Here is a 26,120-nt window from a genome sequence, read left to right as displayed (position 1 = left end):
CAGCATTTCTCGAGTTGTTATATGTTTATGGATCAGTTCTAAAGTTGACCAAAAATTATGGTTCAGCATATGGATATGAACCAGTGCCAGAGTATAGGCAGGAAGGCCAGGAAGGTCACCAAGGGCCTTACCACGGGAGCTGCAACCTATTATGGACACCTAAAGAGACTCCCGACCCACAATGCTGCAATAAGTGGGGATATTTCAGTTGTTTCACAGCATTATCTTCCTACTAAAGTGGCCAGGAAATAATTCAGTTGTTTGCTTGGCCAGCCCTGCGCAGGTTGTGGCAGCTGCATTCTCGCGCAAGAATGCATAGTCTTTGGCATGTAAAGCAGCTTCTTCCATGCTAAGTGCCAGGAACACTGCATTACGTGGATTTCTCTATCGTCCTAGTGGATGCTGGGGTTCCTGAAAGGACCATGGGGAATAGCGGCTCCGCAGGAGACAGGGCACAAAAGTAAAGCTTTCCGATCAGGTGGTGTGCACTGGCTCCTCCCCCTATGACCCTCCTCCAAGCCAGTTAGATTTTTGTGCCCGGCCGAGAAGGGTGCAATCTAGGTGGCTCTCCTAAAGAGCTGCTTAGAGAAAGTTTAGCTTAGGTTTTTTATTTTACAGTGAGTCCTGCTGGCAACAGGATCACTGCAACGAGGACTTAGGGGAGAAGAAGTGAACTCACCTGCGTGCAGGATGGATTGGCTTCTTGGCTACTGGACATCAGCTCCAGAGGGACGATCACAGGTACAGCCTGGATGGTCACCGGAGCCTCGCCGCCGGCCCCCTTGCAGATGCTGAAACATGAAGAGGTCCAGAATCGGCGGCAGAAGACTCCTCAGTCTTCTAAAGGTAGCGCACAGCACTGCAGCTGTGCGCCATTTTCCTCTCAGCACACTTCACACGGCAGTCACTGAGGGTGCAGGGCGCTGGGAGGGGAGCGCCCTGGGAGGCAAATGAAAACCTATTTGGCTAAAAAATACCTCACATATAGCCTCCGGGGCTATATGGAGATATTTAACCCCTGCCAGAATACACTAAAGAGCGGGAGACGAGCCCGCCGGAAAAGGGGCGGGGCCTATCTCCTCAGCACACAGCGCCATTTTCCTTACACAGCTCCGCTGGTCAGGACGGCTCCCAGGTCTCTCCCCTGCACTGCACTACAGAAACAGGGTAAAACAAGAGAGGGGGGGCAAAATAGTGGCAAAAATTATATTATAAAAGCAGCTATACAGGGAGCACTTATTATAAGGCTATCCCTGTCATATATAGCGCTTTTGGTGTGTGCTGGCAAACTCTCCCTCTGTCTCCCCAAAGGGCTAGTGGGGTCCTGTCTTCGTTAAGAGCATTCCCTGTGTGTCTGCTGTGTGTCGGTACGTGTGTGTCGACATGTATGAGGACGATATTGGTGTGGAGGCGGAGCAATTGCCAAATATGGGGATGTCACCTCCTAGGGGGTCGACACCAGAATGGATGCCTTTATTTATGGAATTACGGGATAGTGTCAACACGCTAAAGCAGTCGTTTGTCGACATGAGACGGCCGGACAATCAGTTAGTGCCTGTCCAGGCGCCTCAAACACCGTCAGGGGCTGTAAAACGCCCTTTGCCTCAGTCGGTCGACACAGACACGGTGACGAATCAACCGTATTTTCCAGTAGGGCCACACGTTATATGATTTTGGCAATGAAGGAGGCGTTACATTTAGCTGATACTACTGGTACCACTAAACAGGGTATTATGTGGGGTGTGAAAAAACTACCTATAGTTTTTCCTGAATCAGAAGAACTAAATGATGTATGTGATGAAGCGTGGGTTGCCCCCGATAAAAAGATGCTAATTTCAAAGAAGTTATTAGCTTTATACCCTTTCCCGTCAGAGGTTAGGGCGCGCTGGGAAACACCTCCTAGGGTGGATAAGGCGCTCACACGCTTATCTAAACAAGTGGCGTTACCCTCTCCTGAGACGGCCGCACTTAAAGATCCAACAGATAGGAGGATGGAAAATATCCAAAAAAGTATATACACACATACAGGTGTTATACTACGACCAGCTATAGCGTCAGCCTGGATGTGCAGTGCTGGAGTAGTTTGGTCAGAGTCCCTGATTGAAAATATTGATACCCTGGATAGGGACAATGTTTTACTGTCTTTAGAGCAAATAAAGGATGCATTTCTTTATATGCGTGATGCACAGAGGGATATCTGCACACTGGCATCACGGGTAAATGCTATGTCCATTTCGGCCAGAAGAAGTTTATGGACGCGACAGTGGTCAGGCGATGCGGACTCAAAACGGCATATGGAAGTTTTGCCGTATAAAGGGGAGGAGTTATTTGGAGTCGGTCTATCAGATTTGGTGGCCACGGCTACAGCCGGGAAATCCACCTTTTTACCTCAAGCTACTCCCCAACAGAAAAAGACACCGACTTTTCAACCGCAGTCCTTTCGTTCCTTTAAAAACAAGAGAGCAAAGGGATATTCATATCTGCCACGAGGCAGAGGAAGGGGGAAGAGACACCAACAGGCAGCTCCTTCCCAGGAACAGAAGCCCTCCCCCGCTTCTACAAAAGCCTCAGCATGACGCTGGGGCTTCTCAAGCGGACTCGGGGGCGGTGGGCGGTCGTCTCAAGCATTTCAGCGCGCAGTGGGCTCACTCGCAGGTAGATCCCTGGATCCTGCAGATAATATCTCAGGGGTACAGGTTGGAACTAGAGACAGATCCGCCTCGCCGTTTCCTGAAGTCTGCTTTACCAACGTCCCCCTCCGAAAGGGAGACGGTTTTGGAAGCCATTCACAAGCTGTACTCTCAGCAGGTGATAGTCAAGGTACCTCTTCTACAACAGGGAAAGGGGTATTATTCCACTCTATTTGTGGTACCGAAGCCGGACGGCTCGGTAAGACCTATTCTAAATCTGAAGTCCTTGAACCTGTACATAAAGAAGTTCAAGTTCAAAATGGAGTCACTCAGAGCAGTGATAGCGAACCTGGAAGAAGGGGACTTTATGGTGTCCTTGGACATCAAGGATGCGTACCTCCACGTTCCAATTTACCCCTCACACCAGGGGTACCTCAGGTTCGTTGTACAAAACTGTCACTATCAGTTTCAGACGCTGCCGTTCGGATTGTCCACGGCACCTCGGGTCTTTACAAAGGTAATGGCCGAGATGATGATTCTTCTTCGAAGAAAAGGCGTATTAATTATCCCATACTTGGACGATCTCCTAATAAGGGCAAGGTCCAGAGAACAGCTAGAGAGGGGATTAGCACTGTCTCAAGAAGTGCTAAAACAACACGGCTGGATTCTGAATATTCCAAAATCCCAGTTAATGCCGACAACTCGTCTGCTGTTCCTAGGGATGATTCTGGACACGGTTCAGAAAAAGGTTTTTCTCCCGGAGGAAAAAGCCAAGGAGTTGTCCGAGCTTGTCAGGAACCTCCTAAAACCAGGAAAGGTGTCTGTACATCAATGCACAAGAGTCCTGAGAAAAATGGTGGCTTCTTACGAAGCAATTCCATTCGGCAGATTCCATGCACGAATTTTCCAGAGGGATCTGTTAGACAAATGGTCAGGGTCGCATCTTCAGATGCACCAGCGGATAACCCTGTCTCCAAGGTCAAGGGTATCTCTTCTGTGGTGGTTGCAGAGTGCTCATCTATTGGAGGGCCGCAGATTCGGCATACAGGATTGGATCCTGGTGACCACGGACGCCAGCCTGAGAGGCTGGGGAGCAGTCACACAAGGAAGAAACTTCCAGGGAGTGTGGACGAGCCTGGAAACGTCTCTTCACATAAACATTCTGGAACTAAGAGCAATCTACAATGCTCTAAGCCAGGCAGAACCTCTGCTTCAAGGAAAACCGGTGTTGATCCAGTCGGACAACATCACGGCAGTCGCCCATGTGAACAGACAGGGCGGCACAAGAAGCAGGAGTGCAATGGCAGAAGCTGCAAGGATTCTTCGCTGGGCAGAGAATCATGTGATAGCACTGTCAGCAGTGTTCATCCCGGGAGTGGACAACTGGGAAGCAGACTTCCTCAGCAGACACGACCTTCACCCGGGAGAGTGGGGACTTCATCCGGAAGTCTTCCACATGCTGGTAACCCGTTGGGAAAGACCAATGGTGGACATGATGGCGTCTCGCCTCAACAAAAAACTGGACAGGTATTGCGCCAGGTCAAGAGATCCGCAGGCAATAGCTGTGGACGCGCTGGTAACGCCTTGGGTGTACCAGTCGGTGTATGTGTTTCCTCCTCTGTCTCTCATACCAAAAGTATTGAGAATTATACGGCAAAGAGGCGTAAGAACGATACTAGTGGTTCCGGATTGGCCAAGAAGGACTTGGTACCCGGAACTTCAAGAGATGATCACGGAAGATCCGTGGCCTCTACCTCTAAGGAGGGACTTGCTTCAGCAGGGTCCCTGTCTGTTTCAAGACTTACCGCGGCTGCGTTTGACGGCATGGCGGTTGAACGCCGGATCCTAAAGGAAAAAGGCATGCCGGAAGAAGTCATTCCTACTTTGATTAAAGCAAGGAAGGAAGTAACCGTGCAACACTATCACCGCATTTGGCGAAGATATGTTGCGTGGTGCGAGGATCGGAGTGCTCCGACGGAGGAATTTCAACTGGGTCGATTCCTACATTTCCTGCAATCAGGATTGTCTATGGGTCTCAAATTGGGATCTATTAAGGTTCAAATTTCGGCCCTGTCGATTTTCTTTCAAAAAGAATTGGCTTCAGTTCCTGAAGTCCAGACTTTTGTTAAGGGAGTGCTGCATATACAGCCTCCTGTGGTGCCTCCAGTGGCACCGTGGGATCTCAATGTGGTTTTGGAATTTCTAAAATCTCATTGGTTTGAACCACTAAAAAAGGTGGATTTAAAATATCTCACATGGAAAGTGACCATGTTACTAGCCCTGGCTTCGGCCAGGAGAGTGTCAGAACTGGCAGCTTTATCTTACAAAAGCCCATATCTGATTTTCCATTCGGACAGGGCAGAACTGCGGACTCGTCCGCATTTTCTCCCTAAGGTGGTGTCAGCATTTCATCTGAACCAGCCTATTGTAGTGCCTGCGGCTACAAGTGACTTGGAGGACTCCAAGTTACTGGACGTTGTCAGAGCATTAAAAATATATATTGCAAGGACAGCTGGAGTCAGAAAATCTGACTCGTTGTTTATATTGTATGCACCCAACAAGATGGGTGCTCCTGCGTCTAAGCAGACGATTGCTCGTTGGATCTGTAGCACAATCCAACTTGCACATTCTGTGGCAGGCCTGCCACAGCCTAAATCTGTAAAGGCCCACTCCACAAGGAAGGTGGGCTCATCTTGGGCGGCTGCCCGAGGGGTCTCGGCATTACAACTTTGCCGAGCAGCTACGTGGTCAGGGGAGAACACGTTTGTAAAATTTTACAAATTTGATACTCTGGCTAAGGAGGACCTGGAGTTCTCTCATTCGGTGCTGCAGAGTCATCCGCACTCTCCCGCCCGTTTGGGAGCTTTGGTATAATCCCCATGGTCCTTTCAGGAACCCCAGCATCCACTAGGACGATAGAGAAAATAGGAATTTACTTACCGATAATTCTATTTCTCGGAGTCCGTAGTGGATGCTGGGCGCCCATCCCAAGTGCGGATTATCTGCAATAATTGTACATAGTTATTGTTAACTAATTCGGGTTATTGTTAAGAAGCCATCTTTCAGAGGCTCCTCTGTTATCATACTGTTAACTGGTTTTGATCACAAGTTGTACGGTGTGATTGGTGTGGCTGGTATGAGTCTTACCCGGGATTCAAAATTCCTCCCTTATTGTGTACGCTCGTCCGGGCACAGTACCTAACTGGCTTGGAGGAGGGTCATAGGGGGAGGAGCCAGTGCACACCACCTGATCGGAAAGCTTTACTTTTGTGCCCTGTCTCCTGCGGAGCCGCTATTCCCCATGGTCCTTTCAGGAACCCCAGCATCCACTACGGACTCCGAGAAATAGAATTATCGGTAAGTAAATTCTTATTTTCTGCCTACATTTCAGGTGGTTGCAAGCAGAAATCTATAATAAGGGCAGGCTTGTGGCTGGTAGTCCCAAAAAATTTACTCCTAGCCACTTTAAACAGGAGCCAATCCTGTCAAACAATTGAATCCCCTCCCCCCTCAGTGTGTTCTCGGGCTGGCAGCGTCACAGTTGAGATGTAATAACGCCGCAATGCTGCCGTCAGTGGACCCTGAAGGGAGGTGCTCCAGAGGGATGACTACTGTGTGGACTCCGTAGAAAGAGGAACGCTTCAGGAGAAATCCACTTTAGAGGGGGTGGTGGTTGGGGTGATAAAAGTGGTTGCAGGAATGGGTAAACTAGAAAGCATGATTTTTACTTTTGGGGGCTTCAATAAACTACTTATACCCTTTTCAAACAAAGTGAAATTACTGGGTGAAGCAGTTCTACTGGGTTGGAGAATGGGAATTTCGACCCGTGTTGACCCTTTCACACAGACTAAATACCTGTGTTGATTCGCAAATTACTGGGTAGAATTTCTTGACCCGGTAATTTGCTTCCCTGTGTGAAAGGTGGGTCAGGCAGGGACTGGCAAAACTACACAGCACTTAAATGCCGGGATTTTCAGACATTTCTGTCTGAAAAGTGTGTTATTCTGTCCCAGACATCGAGTACAGCATAAAAACAGATAACAAATTGTCTGGATCATTTAGTTGTCAAACCTGACTGATCCTCCTGACTGTCGTTAAGCCATTTCCATGCAATTAAATGAAGATCATCTGCATACATATGTATCCACGTACACCAATCCACAACTTGCTCCATATAGCCCTGTTTGACATGCTACAGACTGCAACTAAGCTGCACCATGCATCCCACCATATAGTTTTGTTCAGCATTTGCATCTTAGTTACAGCACTAATCCAACAAAATGCACAGGTACCCAGGGCACTGGCTATGGCGATGTATGCAGTAACTATGTGCACCTCTGATAACCTGGATCTATGTGCGCCAGTCCCACCATGGATCACACCACACAGCGTTGTGCTTAATCTGTGACTTTATACCCACCTCCATTGCAATAAAAATACTAATCCTAAATGCAAAGTACTCAGTATACAACGAAGTATGGAGGTACTGGAATTGCTACAGATTGTATCAGGTGGCAAAAGACTGCTGGATTTGGTGCAGTTGAAGATTATTAAAGTAAGAAAGGATAAGCACATGAGGGAAGAGGGCCCTGCTCGTGAGAGCTTACATTCAGGGGAGGGGTAGACAGACAGATGGGTGACACAGATGGGGTTAATACATCACAGGTTAATACATCTGCCCCATTGTTTGTAATTTGGAAGTGTTCCGTTAACTGTAGCAACGGTCCAGCTCAGAGTAATTAATGTTGCAATACTGCAGTAATGGGGATGCGGTCAAGATCCCGCCGGACGGAATCCCGGTGGTCGGAATACAAACACCAGAATCCCGACCGGCACAATCCCGACATATTCTCCCTCTGTGGGTGTCCACGACACCCATAGAGAGAGAATAAATTAGTGTGCCGAGCGCAGCGAGCCCACAAGGGGCTGCATTGCGCTCGCCCCCCTGTCGTGATTGTGCCGGTCGGGATTCTGGTGTCGGTATTCCGACTGCCGGGATCCTGTCCGGCGGGATTTCGTACTGATCCCCCGTAATGATGTGTTTAAAACTAACAATGTCCACTTGTATACAAAAGGGAGACACTGGAACATTGGAGTATAGAGCATATGTCTGGAGCCCTGATATTTTAAATTTAAAGTCTGTAACGCCTCCCATTTTGTACCCCTTAGCCTACTAGGAAACCATTTTTTTCTAATAAAGAGTATGGTGTACAGTGTGGGTTTAGTTTTTTTATTTCGCTTTTCTCTTATTTTTTTTTGTACTATATATCCCCACTGCCATCTTGCGTCATCAAACAGTTCCTTTGGCTGTGAGATGCCTGAGTGTAGGAGGTACAATGTTGATAAATCCTATTGCTTCCCAGTAGCTTCTTACCATAGTTATAATGGTTAGGAACCCTCCCTGAAGCAGAGAGAAATGAGCAAGATGTTGCGGTAAGCAGAGATTCTTTTATGTAGAGTGCTGGGTTTGTTATCTTTGATATACCCCATGTTAGGCACCTGCTAGTATTCTGAAGTTGACCTTAGGGATGCTGGGTCCTGTGGAGAGTATTAAGATAGTTATACCCTTACCCAGCGCCACTTCCTTTTCCTCACTGAGGAAGCCCATAAGACATTACAGTCACGCAGACCTGTACACTCATTCCCTACTGATATATATTATGTTTTAAATGTAGTCTTGTGCGACACCACCAGACAACGCATTTTCTTTCTTTCTTGTTTGCAATACCTATACTACAGCATGTTCTAAAGATGGTGAAAAGAGAAAACAATCGGGCAATTTTTGGTGGCCAATAGGGTTGGGGCACACACATTTGTTTTTGAATGAATGACATAAGGGTAATTTCTAACCTCTTCCATATTGTTAGGACCTGCTAATTTAAGGACTTCATAAAGGTTTAGTGTAGTTGACTTTAATGGCAAAGGGCTTCTCTGACTGTGTAGTAAGGTTCAGGCTCATTAATAGCAGTTTTTGGACAAAAATGATCATACAGAATTTCTCCTGGTGCAAGAAGAAAATGTTTCCTACCTCTTCTTTTTAGTTGGCCTGTTTAATTGTATTCCTCCAGGGGGAATAGAGGTGGGAGTTTGACTGTGCAAAGTTTAAATTGCCTGCACTTGTGTCTGGGCCCAATACACCTCCAGGTGTCCCCCAGTGGACTCAAGAAAATGATTTAATCTAAATCTAAAAACACAATTATTTTTTTTATTTTTAAAATTGAATTGTGAAATGTTTATTCCAAAGGACAATCCCCACACTTTGTCCCCTATGCAAGGACTATTGAAATTCTTGTAAATATTTTATATACCAATACATGCTAACGTAATAACCCTGCACTCTTCCCCAGGGCTGCTGGTACTGTCAGACAAATGTTGGAATCAAAACGAAATGTAGGAGAAACTACTACACCTAATGTGCAGCCCTTACCTGCTGGTAAGACATTGCATGTGACTGTAAATTGTTTTATGAGGACGCTTGTTTCTTAAGACCAGTATTTGGAATAGTTTGAATATTGTTATGTTTATTTACATTTACCCTTATCTGCACTTTTTGCTACATTGTGACCCTCATGCGCATATTAACGTCTGATCTTTGTCTGTTAATATTTTAGCTCCACCTTCTGTCCCAAGCACTTCTTCTAATTTAACACTTCGCACATCAAACACCACACAGATGCCTGTAAGCCAATCCCCTGTTAATACTACTCTTCAAACCAGGGCACCACCTGACTGGAAACTAATTCAGCAGAAAAGTAAGTTAGACTTAATGATAAGTAATGTTTTGAATATCGTAGCGGTTAAGAAATCAAATATTCAAATATGTTTACAAGCTGTACCATACTTATTGCACTCACTCTGATATTAATGTCTTAAAAAAATATTTATTTTATTTATACAGTTAATGCTTCAAGTATTGGAACTTCTCAAAATACTTTCAGCAGTCAATCCAAACCTATTACACCAGTTACTATGACTTCAGTTCTACCTACACCTAGTACTGCTACAGTTGTTGGAAACGGTCAGGTGCCTACCAGCAGCACCCAGACAACTCTTTCATCCCTGCCTTTCATTCTACATGTTCCAGTTGCAATGCCCTCCCAGCCACAACTCCTACAAAGCACAACCGGAACACTGGTGACGAATAAGCAGTCTGGCAATGTTGAGTTCATCCCAGTACAAAATCAGTCTACGGTTGGCAGTCTCTCAAAAACACCAATGTCAGTATCTGTAACCAAAGCAATCAATAGCCCTTCAATGCCCAGCCCAGGCATCCAGCGGAATTCCCCTGCCAGTTCCATTGCTTCCACATTGACTGTACAGGCTATTCCCACAACCCATTCAGTTACTTTATCATCCAGACCCTCACTGCCAACTGTTGGAACCTCTGGTACATACAGTCAAGCAAGTAATCGGAACACAGCACAGTTAAAGTCGCCAGTATCTGTATTTAACAGTTCAATCTCATCTGACACACCTTCTGGAGGTAGATCAGGTAGGTAGATTTATTTTTCAGAATTCATGGAGTCTTGACATAATGAAAAGTGTTACAGATTTTTTAAATGTTGCATATCAACAATATGTAAATATGCAAATATTTTTAGATATATGTGACAATACCCTAAATCAGTATTTTACCCACTGGATTTTCTACTTAAGATATGAGCTAGTCCTAGGAAAGAAAAGATAAAACACTGAAACCAACAGTCACTGTATTACAAATTAGTAATGTGATTCACAAGAGACACCCTACAATGGGAGTCTCTTATTACCCACAGTCATGTTTTTAGATGAAATACTGTACACATGCATTATTTTTACCTGATTATTACAGCTAGATTTCACTTAATTTGCAGAACTACAAACCAACCGGACACAGACAGCAGAGCCTGCAGCAAGCAAGCGCACCGAGAGCAGTGCATTGGTATGATGATTTTAAATATTGTAAATGTTTGTTTCCCTTGCATTGGAGGGCACTAACCCTGAGGTATAGAGGTGTATGCCTCTACTGTGTGGTTGTCCGAAACTACAGCCATTGACATTCCAGAGGCTTTCTCACAAAAACATTGTTCAGATAGCTTTGCATTTTCTATCTTGAAATATTGTTTTCAGGATGTATGGGGCTTCCTTTAGATTCATTCCAGCTTCAGCCTTGGCTAATAAGGCTGTTATAAATTGGTCAGAATAGCATTCTGAAGGCCTGAACTCTGGCAGACCAGAGTCCAGAATGAATGCCCTTTATTGACAAATACTTAGACGATGTGGCCTCTTTGGTATGGATCCAGAAAACTTCAATGTTGGCATCAATATAAACACATGGTTTGACAACTAGAACCACCCCTTGTAAAATGTTAATTAAATTATCAAAATCCTGACCAGAAATATTTAAAAGACCAGTTAACCTAAAATATTTTTATTAAATGTCACCTTAAGTCACGGGACGTTCTCCGCTCCATCATTCCCACGTTTTCTGATATGAGGGTTGGCACAGAGACGCTTCTCTCTATCTAGATGAGCTAAGCAATTTAACACCATATTAGAAAGCAATCCTTGAAATTCACTAATGCTGGTATTTAATTTTAAATAATGAGCTTTGCTTGGAATATGTTGTGTGGTAATTAAGGGAACCTTCATTAGTAATTGAACTGAGCATTGTCACATATATAGAATATATAGTGGTGGTACAAAGCATAGGAATGTTCTGTTTCTGCAGCGGGGCACACTGGGATTCCACAGGGAATAATATTGGGGTGTAGAGTTGGATCTTGATCCGAGGCACCAACAGGCTAAAGCTTGGACTGTTCCCAAGATGCACTGCACCGCCTCCTCTATATCCCCGCCTCCAGGCATCGGAGCTCAGTATGTAAGTTGGTGCCTGCAGTGCAAGCAGCTAACAGGGAGGGCTGCGTTAGGCAGCCCTGAAAAGAGCTTTTCTGAGAACAAAGATGACTTCAAGGGCCGCAGCACAGGCACTAGATGCTATATGTCATAATGACATATCATCCCCTCCCCCAGTGGTGCTGTATACTCCCGCGCCCTGGTTGCCGAGTAATTTACAGCAGAGGCGCTCCGGTCTCATCAGGCACACATCACTGCTGCTCCTCTCCTGGATCGCATGCCCGCACTTACAGGGAGGAGTTAAGAGGGTCCCCCAGGTGGGACCCGCTGAAATCGCGGTCCGGTGCGGTCCCAGAAGACGGACTGCGCCGCTGGCGTGGACACCGTGGCTGTGCAGGGACCCCACTATATCCACCAGGGTAAGGAGCACAGGTCGGATTTACTAAAATCTGTTTATTACAGGCTCTATAGTACCCGGTGGTGAAGCCCAGCAGAGGGGATAAGGCGCTGACCTGTAGCCCCTCCCCCAGGCACCATCTACAGCAGATGTTCCCGCCCTGGACCTGTATCTCTCTCCCTCACTCCCTGTCAGCGTTTGGGCGCCATTACACAGAGCTGCGCTGATTCTGGGGCTGCTGGGCACGGTGTCCTCTGTAAAGCCGCCTGCCTCATCAGTGCTGTGCATTTACAGGACACTTAAGTATTCTACATGTCGTTTAGACAGTGTTAGTTAAGAACAAGTGCATAACTTCAGGAATATTTAGTACAAGGATTCTGTGATATACATCCAGTGTTTACTGTGCATTGTTATATCTGTATACATACATAGTTTTATGTAGTATTACTAGTCCAGTGCAGAGATAGATAGATATATATATATATATATATACACACACACACACACACACACACACACACACACACACACACACACACACACACACAGTTTCACAGGATGCTTTTGTAATTTTTCTCTGTGTATTTCAGTCACCATATACCACTTAAATCCTCTGTTTGTTTGTGTTCTGCATTGGCAGTCACACTCCACAGGTTTTTTTTGTCAGGTACTGTGTCTGGCTATATTGCACTGTTACGCCCTAAGGCTACGTTTCCATATAATGTCTGCTACACAGGGCGGGAGATCCGTGGCTGATCCTGCATCATGCAGTGCTGACGCCGCGGATTTATCTGAGTAAAATATTCCAGCTGAGGGTCCAGGTACCGAGGTTTCTGTACCCCTCAGTCAGTCTACAGCACCGGTGGCACAGCAAGACCCACCTTGGGATGCTTTTTCTAATTTACTGACTGCGCTAGTAACGAAACTTACGCCCCCTGTGGCACCTCCTGTGCAATTACAGCCACATATTGTCCCTGTAGTTTATCCGCCATGGGTGGATAGTCTGTCTACTCAGTTACAGCAATTAAATCATTCTTTGGTTAAACAAAAGCCTAACCCTCGCCCTCCTAGGAACAAGGTGTCATCCAAGCGGGCCATTTCTTCCTCACAATCCACTCATATTTCGGATACTTTATCCGATGAAGATGGGGTATATACTGACCCATCAGAACACTGATGCAGATGCTTCTGATGAGGAATTTACAACGCAGCTTGATGTTCCTGACCTATTGGAGGCTATCAAACTGATTCTTCAGATTGAGGATGAAACTGATCCTCCAGATAAGTCTAAGAAATCTGAAGTTTAAACGTCAGAAGGTTACTAAATTAGTTTTGCCACATTCTGACCATTTGGTTGACCTACGTCAGGAATCCTGAGAGTCTCGAGAAGAAATTCTCCCCGTCTAAAAAGATGCTAGCCCGTTATCCCCTCTCTGTAGCGTTAAGTAAGAATTGGGAAACACCACAACCGGTGGACTCACATGTAGCTCGTCTTGTGGTGTCTTCTACTCTGCCTGTCGCTACCGTCGCCTCCCTGAAGGAACCGACGGATAAGCACGTGGAGGGTTGCTTGAAGTCTATTTACACTCTTGCAGGTGCTGTGCATAGACCCACTATAGCTGCTTCTTGGGCTGCAAAAGGTTCAAGTTGTTGAGGCAGAGCTACCTCTGAATTTTTCTGATAATGCCAGACAGTGTCTTTCATATATTACCACAGCCTCTCTTTACATTCAGGAGGCGGCCTCTGATGCTGGTGTTCTGGCGGCCAAAGCGTCTACTACGTCCATTCTGGCTCGCCGGATTCTGGGGTTGCAGTCCTGGTGGGTAGACCTGGACTCTAAAAAAAAAAAAAAAAAAAACCTTGGAGGTGATCTCTTTTAAAGGAGACATCCTATTCAGGGAAGATTTGAACAAGATTGTTGCTGATTTAGCATCTGCTAAAACTGCATGTCTACCAAGTACTAAACCTCGGCTCCGAAGGTTAAAAGTACCTCCTTTCGACCTCCAAGTAAAGCAAAGGGTCAGGCGTACCCGAAACAGGCTTGCACTTCCAAAACCTCTAAGCCCAAGCCTAAACTTTCTTGGCCTGCCCGTCAGCCTGCTTCCAACCCAGACAAGCCTGCTGCATGATGGGGCGGGCCTCCCCCTGGGGGATCCCAGGGTGGGAGGCCGACTTATGTGGTTCACCCAGGTATGGTTAGAGACCACTTCGGACGCCTGGGTGAGGGAAGTCGTCACTCGCGGATACGCCATCTCTTTCAAGACACGTCGTCCTCACAGGTTTTGCTTGACGGTTATCTCTTCGTATCCGTTAAAGGCAAAAACTCTACGTTTGGTGGTGCAATCACTCCTAGACACGGGAGTGATAGTGCCGGTGCCTCTGTCTCAGAGGGGCAGGGGGTACTATTCCACGCTGTTCCTAGTCCTGAAGCCGAATGGATCCTCCCGACCCATTCTCAACCTCAAATCTTTGAACAAATTTGTGACTGTATCCAAATTCCGTATGGAAACTACACTCTATTGTTCTGGCTTTGGAGCCCAAGGATTATATGGTATCCCTGGACATACAGGATGCTTACCTACACATACCTATTGCCGTATCGCATCAGCAGTATCTGCGGTTTGCTATTGGCAACCCACATTATCAATTCCAAGCCTTGCCCTTTGGACTGACTACAGATCCTCGAATCTTCACCAAGGTCATGGCAGTCATGACGGCCATTCTCTGTCGGCAAGGTATCGGGATCCTGCCGTATCTGGATGACTTGCTGATCCTGGTGAACTCCCCAGAGGTTCTCACCCGTCATCTGGAACTGACTGTCCAATTCCTACAAGCACACAGGTGGCTCATCAATTGGAAGAAATCCTCACTGGTCCCTGCTCAGAGCATGGTGCACCTGGGGGCATTACTGGACACACACAACCAATGTTTGTTCTTATCTCCAGAGAAGGTCCTGAATCTCCCGGTCAGGATAAGATGCTTCCTCTCTTGCCCACGAGTGTCGATACACTCGGCGATGCAAGTACTAGGCCTCATGGTGTCGGCTTTCGACATGGTGGAGTACGCTCTGCAGAAGCTAATCCTTGCCAGGTGCGGGGTTGGGGCGCGGTGTTGAAGCGACACTCTCTTCAGGGTCGGTGGACCAGAGATAAATCTCTCCTCTCGATAAATATTCTGGAGTTGCGGGCACTGTTCAATGCTCTGAAACTTGCCCTGCCTCTGGTCCAGAACAGGCCTGTTCAAGTACAGTCGGTCAATGCCACCACGGTGGCGTACATAAATCATCAAGGCGGCATAAAAGCCGCATGGCAATGATGGAAGTAGCAAAATCCTTCGTTGGGCGGAACGCCATCTACCAGCAATATCTGCAGTGTTCATTCCGGGGGTCCTCAACTGGGAAGCGGACTTCCTCAGTCGTCAGGACGTTCACGCCGGAGAGTGGAACCTTCACCCAGAAGTATTTCAATTCCTAGTGGACAAGTGGGGGCTACCAGATGTAGACCTGATGGTATCTCGACACAATCACAAGGTTCCGGTCTTAGTAACAAGGACAAGGGATCCTCCAGCAATGTTTGTGGACGCACTGGCAATTCCATGGAACTTTCGGCTGCCGTACGTGTTCCCTCCAGTGTCACTTCTGCCCAGGGTGATAAGAAAGTTCAAGCAAGAAGGAGGAATACTACTTCTAATCGCTCCAGCGTGGCCCAGACGGCATTGGTTTTCATGGGGGAAAAATTAGCAGGTACACTATCTCACACTAGCTCAACCTGTAATAACCAGAGGCATTTAGCATATTCCTGGCCAGGGCTATGAGCTTACCCACCGCACCAAGGTAGCCTCTCATTGGGTAAGTCCCTAACACTAACTGCAGGGGTTCAGGTCCGGGGGGCAGGACCCCTGGACCTGACCCCCTGCAGTTAGTGTTAGGTACTTACTGCCATCTACAGTCTCTCCACAGAAAACCCTTCGTTTTGTACAGGCACGGTTTGGTTTTTTTCCAGCTAGTTTTTAGTTGGGTTTCTTTTATTTTCATTCAGTTTTCTTTTATGCTAAGTCCCTGTACAAGCATAGTCAGAGGAAGGTTAGCTAAGTTAGGGGCTGCTGTGAAGCCCTCCTCACTCTGGTCAGCCTCTGAGGAGTCACCATACCGCGTAGGTCACTAGGACTCTTCCCCTCTGGACACAGCACCGAGAAGGCAGGGAGCCGGTGAGAATGGTCCACTATCTCAGGGCCGCTCTGCTAATGATCGGAGGCGCCGATACAGTGTCTCTGGATAGTGGTGGGGGTGTGGCTGGTCCGAGCACACAGTGCCTGCCGCCACCTTTCCCCTGCCCGGTGTGCGCACAGATTTATTCCGCCGCGGCAGTGCTTCAGCTGTAGGGGATATTCCTACAGGACCCCCTTCCCACTGCACTCTTTCCTGCTCTTACAGCGCTTAGTAGTTCCGCCCACAGACTTTGGTGGGTGGACTGGCTGCAGGCGCCATTTTCCCTAGCCGACTGAGTGGTGACAGACTGGGGACGCTCTGCACAGCACAATGGTGGACATTCCAGGGAGTTGCTGGCTCACCCTAATTATTACACAGCCCAGGATCATATCACAGCAAGTATTGTAGGGCTAGATCAGAATTCTGCATCAGCCTTCCTTTCCTTTTTGTTTCTTTACGCAGCAGTGTTCATACCTTAATCAGTCAGGCCTGTGTCACGGTTAAGGGGAACCTCTGTCTTTCTATTGTCTGTTTCATATCTATCCTTTACTCCTACCATGGCCAGTAAGCCAGACAAACTGCTAAAGGGAAAGCGGGCTCAGTTGTTTACTTTGCCTGTTCGCAGTGCGGTTCCAAACTTCCAAAGGGTAGCACAGACCCAGGTACTCTATACTGCATGCTCTGGGGCACCAATCGTGGGGCAGCCAGGAGGTTCCACTGATCAATCTGTACCTCAGTGTGCCAGGAACATGGCGGATGCCATAGCTGAACTGCATCAGTCCCAATCAGGTACTGCCTCAGGACAGTCTACTGAGGAGCCACCTTGGGCCCGAAATATGGGAAGGTGTCTCTCGGACTTAGCACAGTCTTTGAAAAAGATAGTGGCCTCTACAGGGTCCACAGCTACTAAGCAGCTGAATCCGCCTCCCACTCTAACTTTTCCAGGTGAGGAGCTCAATTCCACAGCTTCCTCTCAGGTGAAGGGAGAAGTAGACACTGAGTGGGACAACACGTCCTCTTGGGAGGAAGAAGAGACGACTACTAGCTCTGGAGTCAGACAGTTGGTTAATGCCATACGCCAGACTCTTAATCTTCAGGATGCGGCGGTGGCGGGAGTGTTCAACCTCTATTTAAGCAACAGAAAACACGTGTCGCAGTTTTCCCTTCATATTCACATTTTGATAATATTTTAAAGGAGGCCTTGCTTAAACCAGATTCTACATTTCAGGCTACTAAGAAGTTAAGATATTTGTATCCGTTTGCGGAGGGGGATACAAAAGCTTGGTAAATACCACTGATAGTGGCTGTTCCATTACACACCTTGCAAAGGCAACGGTTATTCCTTATGTACAGTGAGTGATGTTAAAGGATCCTATGGATAGAACAACTGAGGCAGTCCTTAAATCTTTTTTCGCCTTAGCAGGTAAATCCCTATGCACTATCCTTGCGGGTGCTTGGGTTCTTAAGGCTGTGGATGACCGGTTGGCACAGGTGGTAGCCGGAATGCAGTCTGACTATTCAGTTAGCTGCACAGATCTCAGAAGCACTCACGTATGTTGGTGAAGCCTTATTGGATTCTGCTTCCCTTCAGTCACGCGTGTCTGCTTTGGCAGTAGTGGCAAGACTGTCTTTCTGGCTTTGTGCTTGGAATGCTGACTCAGATTCCAAACCGATGTTAACAGCTGTCCCTTTTGAAGAGGAATTCCTCTTTGGTTTGAAACTTACCAAGATCATTTCAAATACTACTGGAGGCAAAAGCACTTTTTTTCCCCGGTTGCTGCTGAAAAGTCGAAACTAGCGCCTTTTTGGGCCTTTAGGACCCAGGGCAGGGAAAGTTTCCAGTCCTTTCGGGGGTTTTCCAGATTCCCATGCAGAGGAGCCTTTTGAGGTAGAGGAATAAAGGGAGCCAATTGACGGCTGTCAAATAAGCCTACCGTAAGCTGGTTAGAGGCTTGCGGAAGGGTCTCTGGTGGTTGGGGCCCATTTACTTTGGTTCAGGGATATTTGGCTTCAATCGTACCCAGACCGTTGGGTGACGAGGGTCATTTCACAAGGTTACATTCTGGACCTCGAGAAACAGACTCCAAACCATTTTTTCATCACACCCCTTCCAAGCGGTAAGCTCTCATTCAGGCAGTTTCCTCGCTTTTAGAAGATGGAGTCGTTTTTGCAGTTCCCAGACACCAGCAGAGTCGGGGCTTTTACTCCAGTCTTTTTCTTGTAAACAATCCAGATGGTTCGTTTCGTACAATTCTCAAACTAAAATGCCTAAATCCTTATCTTTCTGTGGAAAAGTTCAAGATGGAATCTATTTGTTTAATAATCTGCGCCATGGAGGCAGAGGAGTTTTTGGCTTCCATAGACATAAAGGATGCATACCTACATGTTCCCATATGGAAGGGTCATCGTCATCTTCTAAGGTTTGCTGTAAGTCCTTGGCATTTTCAATTTCAGGCTCTCCCGTTCAGCCTTTCCATGGCACCTCTGGTGTTCACAAAGTTCATGGCTCACATTGTTGCTGTACTGATATGTCAGGGAGTCAACATTATTCCTTACTTAGACGACCTGTTGCTGAATGCTCCCTCAACGTCTTTTCTCCACCAACACTTGCAACTCACGGTGGACACACTTCAGTCCTTTGGATGAATAGTGAATTTCCCCAAATCCTCCCTTCTTCCTTCTCAGAGCATGGTGTTTCTAGGTCTACTTTTTGACACCAAGTGCCAGAAGTTTTTTCTGCCCTAGGGCAAGGTTCAGGATCTACGGTCCAGGGTCTGATCTCTGTTACAATTACCACTGGTCTCAGTTCTAAGGTGCACGCAGGTGTTGGGCAAAATGGTGGCAGCGTTTAAAGCAGTGCCATGCTCCAGGTTTCATGCTTGAACATCTTTAAGCTCAGATCCTGCAATGTTTTGATTGAACGGGACCACATCTGGACAGACGGTTATTCCGCCTGTCTGTTAAGACCCTTCAGTCTCTCCTTTCGTGGCTTCAGATCTCCAATCTGACCAGTGGTGCTCCCTTCACCATTTGGTGATTATCACCACAGATGCCAGCCTCACTGGTTGGGGTGCGGTATTTCAGTCTCGCCATTTCCAGTTTCTATGGGGACAGCCAGGAGTCTTCTCTTCATATTAACATTCTGGATTTGAGAGCAATATGATATGCGCTGCTTCAAGTGCAGAATCTCGTCCAGGACCACCCTGTGCGCATTCAGACAGACAATGCAACTGCAGTAGCCTATATCAACAAGTGGGACGGAACTTGAGCCATGAGAGAAGTCTCCAATATCCTCAACTGGGTGGAACGTTGGGTTCCAGCCATCTCTGTAGTACACATTCCGGGGGTAGAAAACTGGGAGGTGGATTTCCTTATTCGCCACACACTTCACCCGGGAGAGTGGGAGCTTCACCAGGAGGTATTTCAATCCCTCGTGTCTCTTTGGGGCAATCCCAACATCGACCTCATGGCGTCTCATCTCAACAAGAAACTTCCTTGGTATAGGTCTCGACCACTGGATCCTCAGGCAGTTCTAGTAGACGTCATGACAGCTCCTTGGAGGTTTCATCTAGGATATCACCGCTTTCTCTCATTCCACAGCTTCTTCAGCACATTCGGGTAGAGGGTCTACCAGTTTTTCTCCTGGCGCCAGTGGTACACTCTTCTTCGCAGCATGGTAACCACAGAGCCTTACCATCTACCGCTTATTCAAGGACCTTGTCGCCAGCATGATTTCTCTTGTCAGGCTTTGACGGCATGGTTCTTGAGTCCTGCATCTTAAGAGCAAAAGGTTTATTTTAGTCTGTTGTGAAGACTATGCTCCAGGCTAGAAAACCTGAGACTTCCAGGATATATCACAGGGTGTGGCGTATATATATTACATGGTGTGAGAAGCATGGGGTTCCGCCAGGTGTTTTTCGCTTGTCACGCCTTTTGTCTTTCTTTCAGGATAATAATAATTTTATTTATATAGCGTTCTTTCTCCAACAGGACTCAAGGCGCTTTACAGACATCAAAAACAATGCACATAATACAGAGGATCTAAGTAATACTGCACAGAAAGCATAATGCATTATTTGTGTAGGCATTTTGGGTAATAACTTCCAAGAGTTGTGTATTCCACCCTCACAAGGTACCAGGTGCGGCAGCCATCTTGGGCGCACAGTGTAGGATTAACCAGAGTGGAATAGTCTTCCCCTAGAAGAGATGGCACAAAATGGGGGTGATTTCAGAGTTCTAAAGTTCAGAGTAGGGTTCCAACAAAACCACCAGGTCCATGTATTTTTCATCCCATCCACAAGTGTACCATGTTTGGCGCACTTCGAAGGTTACACTGTGGGAGGTGAACCATACAAGGGACCAGTGCATATATAAGAAAACTGACATTTGTGTAGTAGTATGATGTACCCTGTATGTAGGGCACAATGGCAGGGTGTGCAATCAGTGGAGGTAAACATTACAGGAAAAGCACACGGTGGGGTGGAAGAGAAAAAAAACCTCAACAGCAGGGGGGGGGGGGGGGGGGGACAATTGCAGGTAACCAGTAGCAGAAGGAAAATTGGGATAAGATTATTTTGATAAGATCATAGTACGGGTGGGCATGAGAATGTGGGGAGCACACTCAGGAGCAATGGGGATGTCCCCTGCTGAGCCTGGTTCTGGTGCTCTACCCCCACAGTCCCCTGCTTATCTTGAGGGTTAGGCCCAGGGGCAGACTTGATGTTCTCAGCCAGAGAGGTGGTAAGCCTGGTCCTGGTGTTCTCATGGTAGAGGTGAGGAGAGGCCACATAATGATCCTGAGTTTTGTGTTTGTAACGCAGTCCTTCTGTTATCTTGTTGGTTTGTTTGCCTTCTGTTTTCCCTATCACTATAAGTTATTTGCATAGTACAGTTATAAATCCACTTAGAACAGCTTTCTAAAGTTTTAACCAAGCAATGTTAGTTGGAATAGTCTGCAATATATTTTACCTAGTAATACTTCAGTAAAAACAGTTGGAATAGTCTGCAATATATTTTACCTAGTAATACTTCAGGATGTCTGACTAAGGGCCTCCTCTCTTCCCTTAAGGGAGAGGTTTCCGCCTTGTCTGTTCTGTTTCAGAAAAAGTTAGCTATTCTTCCCGAGGTTCAGACCTTCAACAGGGAGTCCTGAGGATTCAGCCTCCGTATGTACCTCCTGTCCCTTCTTGGGACTTACATTTTTGGTCCAGAAGGTTTTCCAGAAGCCTCCTTTTGAGCCTTTGGAATCTGTTGTGTTGTGGTTCCTTATCTTAAGGTGGTCTTTCTTTTGGCCATTTCTTTAGTTCGCCATGTTTCTGAGTTGGCAGTTCTTTCCTGTAGACCACCCTTGTTAGTTTTCTATGATGACAGAGTGGTTTTACGTACGAAGCCCTCTTTTCTCCCGAAAGTTGTATCCGCGTTCCTTCTTAATCAGGACATGCCGACTGTGTTCGCATCGGACTCGTCCGGGAGGAGCGCCACCTGGCCTACAATAGATGTTGTTCGAGCTTTGCGCATTTACTTGTCCCGTATGGAGTCCATTCGCTGTGCGGATTCTTTATTGTTTTTATTGATGCGGCCAACTGAGGTTGGCCGGCCTCTAAGAACACTGTGACTCATTGGGTCACATCAGCTATCCGTCAGGCCTGTGTGTTTTCTGCTGTTCCTGATCCTGACCTTCTTCAGGCTCATTTGAGTAGGCCCGTTGGGGCCTCCTGGGCTGTTTGCAAGTGTGCCTCAGTTGAGCAGCAGTGTAGAGCGGCGACCTGGTCGTCTGTGCATATCTTCACTAAATTTTATCGTTTCCATACTTTTGGTATGTAGGCTGCCTCTGTTGAGCGTCAATGTTTCCCCACTCTTGGCTTGCATTGAGATATCCCATCGGTATGTGTGCAGCGTCCCCCCGATGGTTGACAGAGAAGAATTGGGTTTTTTTCTCACCGTAAAATCTCTTTATCGGAGTCCAACTGGGAGATGTTGCAGTCCCCTCCCGTTTTTGTCTGGTGTATTTGTTGTTGGTTTGGTTCTGTTCTTTCTCGGCTTTGCTAAATGATAATTGAGTTTCCTGTGGAGAGACTGTACATGGTAGGGGTTAGAGAGGGGAGGAGTTAGTTTTTATAGGTTTTATGCCAAATTCCCTTCACACACACTTAACCCATCAGTAAGTGCGCAGCGTCCCCCAGATGGACTCAGAGAGAGAGATTTTACGGTGAGAAAAAAATACAATCTTTCTCTTTCATCCACTAGGGGACGATGGAGTTCTATACAGTAGGGGTGTGAAGCTTGCAACCGGAGGTGTACAATCTTTTTAACGTCTGGCATTACACATACAGCCTTTCATTTACCTGTTGCTTTTTCCCGCTTTATTTTCAGGGTGGAAAAGCTGGAGTCATTGATCTTACACTGGATGATGAAGATGTGGTGCTGACTTCTCAAGGTGAGCAATAGCTATGTACATTTTTCATCTTTATGGATTTAACTTAAGACTGTACTGGCTTGCACTATGTGATATATTCCCTTTAAATAGTGTGATTTTAAGATACTACTATAAACTAACATGTTTCAAAGGACAAAAATCTAAAAGGCAATAATTACTAGTAATAATCTCAGAAGTATGTGCAAAATGACACACATTTTTAGTTTGCTTCCCCTCACTGTGTACTCCAAGCTTCAGCATTGTGGGCATAATTTAGTAAGGACTTTGCAATGGAAATGCAGGAGGAGGTGCATAACAGCTTCTTCCTGCATTTGCGATACGACTGCATCTGTATGGTCGTGATGTTGAACTGTGACGGCATGCTGAGTAAGCCTAAGCTTGCTGCGGCTTGTGGGGCCAAGGAAACTAGCGACGCAGTCTTTGACTTCGCCACTCCCGGAAGACAGCAACCCATTTTCCCCCAACGCCGGCTGCCCACATCCCTCCCCACAAACGTCTCTGCCTGTCAGTCCGGCAGAGGCGTTTACATCCCTGCGATGCGATCGCAGTACTCTTTCTGGACATGCGCAGAATGAATCCTGTGCGTGCGCAGTTTCCCATATATCGGGAAGCTTCAGTAAGGATTGCTTATGCGATCCTTACTGAATTAGGCCCTGTGTAATCTAATTTAACCATGTTTGTTTTATTATGCATTAAGGTTATAATTCTAGTTTGATTTACAACTAACACACCTATAATGAACACCAGAAAACCTTGTTGACTTGTAGTGAGTTGCCATTGGTTTTTTTGTTTTGTTTTTTCAGTCTTTTTTTTTTTTTTTCTTAAAAAAATGCATGGAATTTATATTTTCTCTCCATGTTCACATGGATTCTTTCCAGGTGCTCTAATTTTCTACTGTGGTCTAAAGACATGTTGGTAGGCTTGTCTTCTATTAAAATCCGATCCGTGTGTAGAGAAATTAGATTATACTTCACTGGGCCTTGCATGAAGTGATATGCCTGCTAAAACAAGATTTATTTTCTATGAACCCACTGGGGGACACTGGACCCTGGGCATATAGTTTATTTGAAGACGTTGCTACTTTGAATATACTCAATTGTTAATGTCTCCCTCTTCTTTATTTCCCTACTCCTGGACACTTTTATTTTACTAAGCATGCTCTCACAGCTGAAGACCCATTAGTGTTATAATGGTAATTATTCCCTTCATCATGATTGGTAAAAAAAAAGAAATAGAAGAAAGAAGCAGATAGTGAGTACCATTGTACACAGAATGCAGCAAACATAAACAACTTAAACCTTATGCAATCCCTTCCCAGTTAAAGTTAATTACCAGCTGGGGTCACAGAAAACGCATGCTGCTGGCACAGCTTCATGTATACAGTAAAGTGGAAATAAATGATCACCATTTCACAATATATAACCTTGTAGACATTGCCAAGCTTGGGGAAGAATGATATTGGGGTATCAACACATTTTGTGGCTCAAATGTCAACCGCTTAATGGGAAGCAGTCCCAAGCAACTTGATTTTCTCGTAGTACAGCACAGCAACATAAAGCTATCTAGTATAGTCATCCCCCTGTACAAGACTACATGTAACAAACAGGGTTGCACGATTTAAATCAAACAATGTAAATCAAATGATTAAATCAACGATTAAATCATGATCAAAACGTTAAAAAACAACTTTTGCTTAGAAAGAGACAGATGTGTAGGTGGGGGCAATCTTTTTTTTTTTTTTTTTAATAGCTCAGTTGGAGAGAATAATGGATGGTGTATAGGAGATTCTACCAAGTATATACTACCAAGTGACGTACGCTGGAATACTATGGCAGACTGTTTGGAGTCCTTTCTGAAAAACGGGCCCATTCTTGTTAGAGTATGTGATGAAAAGAAAGATAATATCCCACAATACATTATTAACAAAGTCAATAACTTTGATATTAAGCGGCTGCTGTTAGATGATCTTGAAGAGATTGGACACCAAATCATTGTAATAAAGATGGCAAAGGCAAGAGCTAAAATTGCACTCACAGATGCCCACTTGCTGGCTAATCTACTTGATCCTAAAAAAGCTTAGTCCTGCAGAATTTGAGACTGATATAGAGTTTGCTCATGTCAATAATCGTCAAATTATGCTGGTCATCATCAACTTTCGTGCATCCATGAAAGCATTTGCAGCGCACATGTTTGAAGTGGACACTTTACGCCAAGTATCTCCTCTAGCATGGTGGATGTCCTACGCAGCTCAACTTCAGTTAGACACTTCTGTAGTAAATCTTCTGAAGCAGATGTTCACTGCAGTTTCATCAAGTGCAGGAATTGAAAGGATTTTTTCAACGTACACTTTTGTACAAATTCAAAACAAGCAAAAGATTGGGAAATGAAAAAGCAGCTAAGCCGGTTGTATGCTACAGAGCCTTTTCTGTTGAGGACAAACATGAGGACGTGGACAAAGACATGTACATGTTTAACTCAGACTCAAACAACTGATTGAGTGAAAATCAGAGCCTAATTGTACTACTTGATGCAACTGTTTTAGTGTGTATTTATTCTATTACTGCATTCATTTTGTTACTGTTCTCACTTCAAAAATTGTTAATGTATTACTGAAACAAGGTTTGAAACATCTAAAATTAAACAGTTTACTTAAAATAAAAAATAATAATAAAAAATCCCATTTAAATCCCCAAAATCTGATTTCAATCTATAAAAAACGATTTACATTTTTTTATTTTATTAAATCAGATTTTAATGAAACCCTGGTAACAAATACAAATTTTGAAGTTGAAACATTCACTTCTGCAGTTCTAAAGTTTTGATGTATCTATATCAAGTAAAAAGTTATCTAGATAACGCGGTACTGGATGCTTCCTGTTTACTGCTACAGAAGATTTTTTTTTTTACTGAAACTAAATTATTTACATACTGTACAAGTGCAATTTCTACCTTGCAAGTTTAAAAATGAAAAAAAATCAACGGTTTGTTTTTAACACTATTTATTATTATTATTTTATTTTTTAATTTTTTTTACTTTAGACTCCAGAAGGACTAACTCTGCAGCTGTATCAGGAACGGTTCAGTCATCACAACCAGTAGCTCGTCCTGCACAGCCTTCACAGGCAAATACTCTGCAGACATCCACTGCACCTGCAGGACTTCCTTCACAGGCCACAATACATGTTTTACCAACAGGTAACAAGATATTGTCTACATCCAGGCAATATTGCAGTTTTCAGTGAATAAAATAAATGAAATGTATAATGATCTACAAGTGGAATTAATGAAAATAGTTTTAAATTGTAATTTATGTACCTATCTTAGGGGGACACTTACTAAGCAGTGATAAGAGCGGAGAAGTGAGCCAGTGGAGAAGTGCCCATGGTAACCAATCAGCACTGAAGTAACATCTATAATTTGCATACTATAAAATGATACAGTGCTGCTGATTGGTTAATGGGGCAACTTCTCCACTGGCTCACTCCTCCACTCTTATCACTGCTTAGTAAATGTCCCCTTAATGAGGTGACCTTGTCGCTGTTGATGGACATGCAGTGTGTAAACTGTATTGACAACCTCAACATATATTTGAGATAACAACACTAGCATTACAGC

The 26,120-nt window shown here is 45.5% G+C and overlaps 1 protein-coding gene across 6 annotated transcripts in view; it reads left to right on the top strand.

The window, feature by feature from the left end:
* Positions 1 to 26,120, top strand: part of LOC134958068 (activating transcription factor 7-interacting protein 1-like) — a 250,363-nt gene that overhangs the window by 129,274 nt on the left and 94,969 nt on the right. For all 6 annotated transcript variants that reach the window (XM_063940426.1, XM_063940422.1, XM_063940424.1 and 3 more), the window contains 6 exons: positions 8,978 to 9,063; positions 9,242 to 9,382; positions 9,529 to 10,122; positions 10,484 to 10,551; positions 22,442 to 22,505; positions 25,545 to 25,700. In XM_063940426.1, coding sequence (XP_063796496.1) covers positions 8,978 to 9,063; positions 9,242 to 9,382; positions 9,529 to 10,122; positions 10,484 to 10,551; positions 22,442 to 22,505; positions 25,545 to 25,700 — 1,109 coding nt within the window. The remainder of the gene's footprint in view (positions 1 to 8,977; positions 9,064 to 9,241; positions 9,383 to 9,528; positions 10,123 to 10,483; positions 10,552 to 22,441; positions 22,506 to 25,544; positions 25,701 to 26,120) is intronic.

This window comes from Pseudophryne corroboree, chromosome 9 (assembly GCF_028390025.1).
Source record: "Pseudophryne corroboree isolate aPseCor3 chromosome 9, aPseCor3.hap2, whole genome shotgun sequence".
Lineage (NCBI taxonomy): Eukaryota > Metazoa > Chordata > Amphibia > Anura > Myobatrachidae > Pseudophryne > Pseudophryne corroboree.
Note: the sequence above shows the minus strand (reverse complement) of the source record. Positions and strands in the feature narration are given on the sequence as shown.